Source organism: Cibotium barometz, chromosome 34 (genome assembly GCF_041138505.1).
Source record: "Cibotium barometz isolate CiBa-2024 chromosome 34, ASM4113850v1, whole genome shotgun sequence".
NCBI lineage: Eukaryota > Viridiplantae > Streptophyta > Polypodiopsida > Cyatheales > Cibotiaceae > Cibotium > Cibotium barometz.
In genome coordinates this window covers 34,552,514-34,561,579 of record NC_141079.1, presented here as the reverse complement: position 1 = coordinate 34,561,579, position 9,066 = coordinate 34,552,514, and the positions used below count along the sequence as shown (strand labels likewise).

General features: G+C 41.8%; 1 protein-coding gene across 3 annotated transcripts; it reads left to right on the top strand.

The window, feature by feature from the left end:
* The first annotated feature begins 525 nt into the window (after nt 1-525).
* On the top strand, nt 526-7,603 carry LOC147618955 (peptidyl-prolyl cis-trans isomerase ppi1-like). Of its 3 annotated transcripts, none has more exons than XM_086774504.1 (6): nt 526-652; nt 732-804; nt 6,096-6,156; nt 6,313-6,436; nt 6,956-7,077; nt 7,171-7,603. In XM_086774504.1, exons 2-6 carry the CDS (start codon nt 737-739, stop codon nt 7,264-7,266), a joined length of 471 nt encoding a protein of 156 aa, XP_086630630.1. In that variant the 5' UTR covers nt 526-652; nt 732-736; the 3' UTR covers nt 7,267-7,603. The 3 variants fall into 3 exon arrangements, with proteins under 3 accessions (XP_086630630.1, XP_086630628.1, XP_086630629.1); XM_086774502.1 differs by having other exon boundaries at nt 6,313-6,504; XM_086774503.1 differs by having other exon boundaries at nt 6,313-6,504; nt 7,160-7,602.
* Nucleotides 7,604-9,066: the final 1,463 nt, after the last annotated feature.

Here is a 9,066-nt window from a genome sequence, read left to right as displayed (position 1 = left end):
CACAAGGACCTGGTTCATACCCTAAGCAGCTATCTATGTCTACAGCTACAGGTTCTTACAAATGTGGACAGAGCTTCTATCAACACCAAGAAGACAACCTTGGAATTGGACAAAGAGATAACAATGAAGAAGGTACAACGCAAGCATCAAGAATCAGTGAGAGTAGAGCCAACAAGAAATTCAACAAGCTCACCCGAGCAGCCAACTCCCAGTTCAATCAAGCATGGGAAACAATAGAAGAAGAGATGAGGATCATCAACCAAAGGGATGAATCAATTGTAGGGAAAATTTCAGAACTTGTAGCTTTCAAAAGATCTTAAGAGTTATGCTTCTCTGTTTAAAAAGCTTTTTGTATTCCGTTAAGAGTTATGCTTCTTTGTTTAAAAAGCTTTTTGTATTCCGTTATGTTATAATATAATCCCTCCTGTCTGTTTTTTTTATTAAAAAAAACCAATTTGGTGGCTTTAAGAGGCTTGCCATGCCCCACAAAACTTGGCCCTAAGGTGTATCAAAGCCATTTGGACCCGGCAGTCTGGACATTATTTTGTAAAGTGTGAAACTGCCGCAGCATTGAAACGAATAAATAGTCAATGTTGCAACTGTCACGATACGAATCGCTAAGCAATCAGATATTGGAAAGCAGCGGTTTCTGGTAAGAATATTATGTTGATCATTGTTATAATGCTTGCATCTAGACACGCCTGGATTTTTCATGTTGGGCTCCTTCACAGGCTTGATGTCTGTTACCCTCACCTGCTCCCACGGAACTCTTGACATCGAGCTTTTTGTAGAAGACACTCCCAGGTTTGCTAATCACCTTATTTGGTCATAAGATCAATGTATTTGTAGGTTTGATTAACTCAAAGAATCACATAAAAATGTGATTAACAGTCAAGTGATTTCAATACTCTAGAGGTACATGACACTACATAGGTATCTTCAAGATAGAGAGGTCTTGATATGTACCGAATCTGTTTAAGTCTCTATGTCTTTTAAGGCTCCAATGCATGTCTTATATCTGACTATCAACCTCGTTGTTTCGACATTTTAGACATGCCTGAATCTAAGTGGTTGATCCTTGCATTCAACACCCCTCTGATTCCTTTCAGAAGGTCGGGATGCATTTTCTAGTAGCTCTAACCACCAGGTTGATGTATAGTTATTGAGGCGACTTACCACCCATATTTGCAAGTCTTATTTGGGTACCACTTGGGGCAGGATGTTCCCAGTCAAAAAATAGATCTTTATGTGAAAATGAAAACTTTGGCAGCATATTGACAAGGGCAGCGAGAGCATGTGGATCTGACCGCAACTGCAGCAACTACATGCCGGTGCATTGGTTAGGCCAAAAACTCAAAACTCATCACTGGCCTTCATGTTGGCAAATTTTGGCCCTTGAAAGCTATTACATGCACTTATTACTTGGAGATTGAAAGGTCTAAAGCTTGTTAAGAACACCTACTATATGTGCCGAAAGTTTTGATTAGGAGCATGCGGCAAGGCCTTGGAGAAGCTTGAGTTTAGATACTTTTGGCCATGCACAAGGCAAGTATAAGATTATGTCGGTCGGTGTTGGCGAAAAGCTCAATGTGCAGCATGGGAAGATCCAAAGATTGTCAATGCCTCTAGATATCCCACATAGACCCTTTTGAGCATATCATTATGGATTTGTCACCTACCCTTAAGTGCCAGAAAAAGGAAGTGACCTTGGGATACTTATGAGTTATTGAGGTATCCACGCGGTAGACATGAGGGCTACAAAGGGTGTGCATTTTGTCACCAACTACTCCCAAGTGCAGGAAAAATGAATGATGAGTGCTTGACTATTGTGGATCACCTCATCAAGGTTGTGATGTTGATTCCTTGCAAAGGCAAAGGACATGGCAAAGGTTTTTTGGTAGGTTTTGGTATCCTATAGTAGGCCATTGTTCAACCTAGGATAGTAAGTCCCTTCTTGGCTGGTGGGCTTGCCCCCTTGCTGCTTGGGACTGTTTCACTGCTTCTTGGAGGCCCTTATCTGCTGGTGCCTTTGTATCAAGCGTGTGTGGAGGCTGTCCAAGGCTTGTGGACAGAAATTGGGGCTGACTTGACCCCTGTTCAAGTACCATAGAAAAGGGAGAAGCCATAAACCAAAGAGGCCTCAATGCATTTTGGAGCATGGGGCAGGGGCAGATAGCATGTGGGCAGTTTGCACAGCTGGTGGGCATTCCGTTTCACTTGTGGCAGGTGTCGAAAGGCCAAAGCGAAGGTCGGCAATCAAAGAAGGAATATTACTATTTTTCCCCATTTTCTTTGTTGTAGGTCTGAAGGACTGGCTGACCAGCTTCAAGGGGTTGCAAAACGACTATAAAAAGGGCTTATGGATCCTTATTATTCCCGTCCAAGATCCCCAGAAACCTGGTTTGGAAGTTTCCAAGGCTCAATAGGACATTTGTGTAGATTTAGGGTTTCCTACAGGTACTGCTATGGATAATGAAATGCCATCTCGATTGAGAGAGAGAGAAAGAGGAGTGACCTGTGGAAAAAGAAAGAGAGAGTTTTGCACGACTCAATAATAAGCTTGATTAGAAGATGATTATGAAGCTACACCAAGTACATGCTTTTGTAGGCTTTTAGCCTTATCTTTTGACCCAACAAATCACACATAACAATAGACTAATGCCACATGGCACACACTTATCCAGATATAAAGGTGTGTTCACATCTAGGCGGGTGTTCACAACTTCACACACACATACATATGAATGAGGACACATAAGATGATTACACACAAGAGACTTCGAAATACCCACAAAACCCCCTGGCTCTTATCTAGGGTTAAACCAGAAAAAAATACAGAGCCTTTTATAACATAAGGTAGTTCCACACAGGATTATTTTTTAGTTTTCGAGAGACATCCCGGGCAGAGAATCCTTGTCATGTGCACATTGTGTATCTACCGTGTGCTACACGCACGCAAGACTAGTTTCGAGGCTTGGAGAAGCTTGGAGCTAGACAGGCTGATTGACGAGCTGAGTCAGGGATTAACTAACGGGCGGGCGCCCAAGTGTGGACGCCCGATGACCGGCCAAGAGCCTATAAAAGGGTGGCCAAGGTTAGTTATTGGGGATAGAGAGTCTCGCGAGTTTGTGAGAGCTCTATGGTCTTGGAGCCTGGATCTAGTGCAGATGTGCACCTGCTTTACGCAGTCGAGGCCGGCAGCAATCTCGAGGCCCGCGAGGGTAGCTTCGTGGCGGTATGGGAGACGGCACCATCCTATGGACGGGTAGACCCGATTAGTCGGGTAGGTTTCCAACATATGAAGTGAAAGCCCTATGTTAGATAAATAGGTTCTCAGACAATTCTATTCTAGAAGACTAGGCCAGCGGGCTGTGCCTTACATGGATGAGGAAAAAAGCGTTCTCTAGGAATCAAGACTAGCAGTTGCCCAAATTATGATCAATTACCCTATGGGTGATTTGATTTTTAGAAGACCATGCTCCCCCTGCAGGATAGAACTAGGTCTTACCTATGAATCGTATCCTTGAATCTCTGCATGGTCAAGGTGTCGATGAGTAGGAAATTTTCTCCAAGATAAGACTTAGTGGACTATCTTAAGTGTTTCCCCTATTTTGGAAGGGGAGAACCTTACAAGTGGTATCACGTCCCATACCAAAATAGGGGAGAACCTTACAAGTGGTATCACGTCCCATACCGCCACGAAGCTACCCTTGCGGGCCTCGAGATTGCTGCCGGCCTCGGCTTCGTAAAGCAGGTGCACATCTGCACTAGATCCAGGCTCCAAGACCATAGAGCTCTCACAAACTCGCGAGACTCTCTATCCCCAATAACTAACCTTGGCCACCCTTTTATAGGCTCTTGGCCGGTCATCGGGCGTCAATACTTGGGTGCCCGCCCGTCCATACTTGGGTGCCCGCCCGTTAGTTAATCCCTAACTCAGCTCGTTAATCAGCCTGCCTTGCTCCAAGCTTCCCCAAGCCTCGAAACTAGTCTTGCGTGCATGTAGCACACGGTAGATACATTGTGCACATGACAATCCTTCACTCGCACATTAAAGCATAAATATATGTGATTTTAGATCCCCCCCTTGAACAAATGTTGATGAAGATGCCATTTTCTGCGTCGGTGCCAAGCTATTGATGCTTGGCCAGTCATTTTAGGCCTGGGGGCCAGGGTAGAGAACATGGACGACTCTCAATGTGTCGTATGAGGCTTCAATTACTCAATTTTGGCCAAGAACGGAAATTTTTTCAATTTTTAGGGTTTGCAGAGGCTTCAATTTGATGTTATTGGTTCAATTTTACTGAAAGCTCCAAATCAATTGAATGCTGGAGAGCTTAATCAAAGGATTATCACCTTGATTTTGAAAAGCCCCAAATAAAAAACTTTAAATGTTCTTTGAATCTGCAGGTACAATCACTTGATGCTGGTGTTGTTACACAGAGAGTATCTCTGTTGTGAGGGAGTCGATGTTTGTTGAATTAAAGCTATTGATTAGCTAGTCAACTCACTTGTGAGAGAGCAGCACCATGTTGTGAGAGCAACACCATGTTGTGCTAGTCAGGTGAGAGACCAGGAGCACTCCTAAAGCTGTGGAGTGGGGACAGCTACAGTCAGAGGTGAACAAAGGGGCCAAGTAGCAAGTGACCACGATAATTAAAAGAAAAAACTTAATAAGGTTGAAGTGGCCAAAACTGATGTGAGCAGCAGTTTGATGACTAGTGGCAGTTTGTGAGCATTGTTGACTAGCAGCAGTTTGATGGCAAGGAGGGTCGGGTGGCGGAAGCAGTGGAAGCAGGTGCCGAGGAAAAGAGGGCATGCATAGATAGTGGACACAAGTGGACGTAGGCCTTGATGGGCTCTAATACCAAAAATGTAGATTTAGGGTTTCCTGCAGATACTGCTATGGAGGATGAACCCCAGAGAGAGAGAGAGAGAGAGAGAGAGAGAGAGAGAAGCGACCTGTGGGGAGAGAAAGAGATAGTTTTGCACGACTCAATAATAAGCTTGATTAGAAGATGATTATGAAGCTACACCAAGTACATTCTTTTAGCCTTATCTTTTGACCCAAACAAATCACACATAACAATAGACTAATGCCACATGGCACACACTTATCTTATCCAGATATAAGGGTGTGTTTACACCTAGGCAGGTGTTCACACCCACATACATAAGATGATTACACACACCAGACTCCAAAATACCCAACAATTTGCCTCAGCAAGGACTAATAGCCTAGTTTGCGGAGTCACCGATAGTCAGCCCATCAAGCAAGTCAAGTACACCATTGGTATTATCTTTTGTATTCAACATAATCCAATAATACAAGCAAATACACCAAAAGGAATGGACCCCCAAGCAGTTGGATTGGGACGTATCGGGTGGCCTCTTTGTCTCTCTTCTTCTCTCCATTTCTTGAAAATTAAATAAATAATGCACACCTCATTCTTCCACAATGCATGAAACATTGGTATTAGAGCTTTGGCTTTAACAAGGCTATGCATGATTTTTTTAATTTTTTATAGTGCTAGTCAGGAGTGTACAGTAGGTCACAGGGCTTTAGTTGACAATCACTCGGTCATATCCATTGTACTAGAGATTCAGTTGTATTACTTCTTTCTTGTACATAATACAAACAGTAGTTTAGGACTCGTGTGTGATTCTGCCGCACTCTTATTTATCTTTGAGAACCCTAGCACATAGGCACAAGTGTTCTACACCAGCAGTCCTCATGTTTGGATCAGCGTTAGGCAGCCTCGAGACAGCAGTTTGCAGTATTTGGAGCTGCAGGTTAATCATTAGCATCATTGAACAATCATCGTAAATATTCATGATCATTAATATACAATAGATTTGGTTGAAATGCTAGTCTCTACCTCTTCTTTGTGCATTTTCAGATTGTGCATATTCAACTGCCAACAGCTCAACTTTTGGGGTTCATCATGTGGCTTATCCGTTGCCTTGACTTACAAATATTACCCCATTGTGGTACTTGGGTGTGATTGTCACTTTCCGAGGCAAAAAGAAGTAGCCATTAGCGATTGTGTAAGATTGGGCATGTGGTGCTAATTGATCTTTTGACTCGTTTGCAGAACTTGCAGAAACTTTATTGAGCTTTGTAAATCCGGCTATTATGATGGCATAACGTTCCATGTAAGTGTTTAACCATGTCTTTGAAAGATTTCTACCCTTTTTTGAAAGACTGTTGCATTTTGGGGCTAGCTCTAGCTCTTAAATTCTCACAAGCCTGTACACTCACCCGTGTGGACATACACAATGCATGTAACCTATAGTTGTTTTTCTGAGCAGAAGGTTGCCCCCGGCTTCATGTGTCAGACCGGAGATCCAACAGGTACAGGCAAGGGTGGATTTTCCATCTATGGTCCTGTCTTTGCAGATGAGATTTCTGCAAAACATAGTCATGACAGGAAGGGTATGGTCTCCATGGCAAATGCAGGGCGAAATACCAACTCCTCTCAATTCTTTATTATATTCAATCCTGTAAGATTGATTGCCTTTTGATGGATTCACTATCATACAGGTGGTTATGAATTTGATGTGTACATAACCGTATATCATAATAGTATGTGCACCTCACCTATAATGATGCTTCACAAAGGTTTATTCCATGTAATCAGTAAATTTATGAATCATGTTTGCGGTTTGTATGTATTTATGCACACGTAAGTACATTGTACATGTATGCAAGTACACACGCACCCTCCCCACCCTTACCTACCTACCTACCTACTGACATCATACGTAGGTACAAGGATACACACACATACCTACCTACCTACCTACTAACACACACATGCACATCCCTGCACACGCGCACGCACACACACGTGCACACATGCATGCATACACTACATTGTATGCATACACTACATTTATTACATAATACATTTTGACATATTTTCAAGTAATATTTAGTATTTTGTCATGACAGTGTCCTCACTTGGATGGAAAACACACTCTCTTTGGCAAAGTCAAGAACCATTCACTAGCAGTTTTGGACAAAATGCAACATGTGATGCTGAAGAACTTTCGACCTATACCCCCTATAAAACTGTAAGCTTTTTTATTCTGAGTAAGGATTAAGTTCTGAGTGTTTTGTTTAGTCTCCCCTGTTAACTCACAAGTATAATTGCAGTTTTGTTGCAGAGGTCACAACTGATCCATGGGAAGGAAAAGAACTACCCTACGGTGCCTCGATTCCCCCAAAGCCTCTCATCACATCCTCTACATGCACATGTATGATCCAATAGCCTCAATAGAGCATCCATGGGATTCTGCTGACATGCATACGTGTGACGTGATTGGGTTCTAAAGCCAGTGTATTGCCCATTGATTAACATGTAATTACATGCTTGCTATGGTTAATGCTGCAAACATGCTGCTATAGAGATTGTGGGGTCACAGATCTTCAATTACATTGCATCAACCAAGCTCATGTGATCCATCCTGACATGCTATTTTGCATACATATTCCTCACAATATCCACCAGTGTCTCAACATGAAGCTCTCGATCACCATCCTTGCACATACGGCATACACGTCAATAGTAAAGACTGGTTGCTAGCTAGCTCACTGCAAACATAGCTCTGTCTACCAGAGCACCTGTGTCAGAATCCAAAAAAAAGCCATTGACTAATATGGGGCCTGAGTTATTTAGTGCTCTTGTCCTTAACATTGCCCCATATATAGCCTCTAGTAGTAGAATGATCTCTTGTAGGAGTAGATAGGTGGAAGGTGGGCCATGGCAACACTCCAAATTTCAAAATGCAAGGCGCATGAAGCAATACAATCATTCTAATTGATAGCATTTCAAATGAAGACAATAATATGCAATAAGTGCACTAATCAAAACACATCTACATCAAATCTCAAATTTCCAAAAGCCAAAAGTAGGAGGGAAAAAAAACCCAACAAAGAGCCCTTGATCAAGACCCAAAACCCTTTGAATGAAACCATTTCTCGCAATCCTCAACATAGTCCTGCGTGAAGGCAGTACCAAAAAATGAACAAAAGTAGGGATTGTGCATCTTCCTAGGTAGATTGACTAGATAGTTTGATTTCTCCACTTGGGCATCTCTCTTTGGAGGAAAATTTTATCTACACGGTCATTACACTAGGAATTTTTTTTACTAAACATGAAAAGAAAATCAATACATAGAAAATGTATCACGTTGAGAGTGCTAAAAATTGCCCAATTAGGCTATCTATCAAGTTTTCATTTTTCCTAGTTTGCATATTCAAGTCGATGCCCAATTTGGGTAGGGAAATTCTTATCTGGAAATCCATTGGGTATACATAGTTTTTAGTGGGTGCGCCTAAGGGCAAGTCCCACATACCTAGGCTCCTTCAGGAGTACTTGGCCGTTCTCGTGCCCAACTCATGGGTCTTCCGAGAGATTGCTCATGGATCTTCCGAGAGATTGGAGACGATGAAGCTAATGATAAAAGCGTTTCTCTATTCGAGTCTCAAGACAAGCTTGCTCGTTTTTGACGACCTTGGCTCGAAAAACATAAACAAAAAACCTAGTTTGCATATTTCCTACAATGCCTAGGAATCACCTAATTCATGTATTTTGCTACTTTTTATACATAACAATACTTATATATGCCAAAATGAAAAAGTAACTTCACATCTATATTAATTAATATGTATTTAATTTTCTATGAAATACTTTGAGAAAAATTTCATGTACATGCTTAATTTTCAATTTAACATGGAAGTATGAAAAAACAACTCAAATTTTCCATGTATGGTATTCCAATAGAGTAGTGTATTCTTATGAGCATAAAAGTATATGATTTTATCTTCCAAAGTCAACCCACATACCTCTCTTTGAAGCTCCATAGATTTGCAACATGCATCATCTACCTCTATTATAAAATCATCATTCGGATTCTCACTGATCTCATAGGGGCTATTTGTGGACTTGATACCTCCATTTGAACCTCATTAGACCCACAACGTGCATCATCTATCTCCATTATAAAATCATAATTAGAATTCTCACTAATCTTCTGTATTGTGAAGGCTATTTTAGAGAC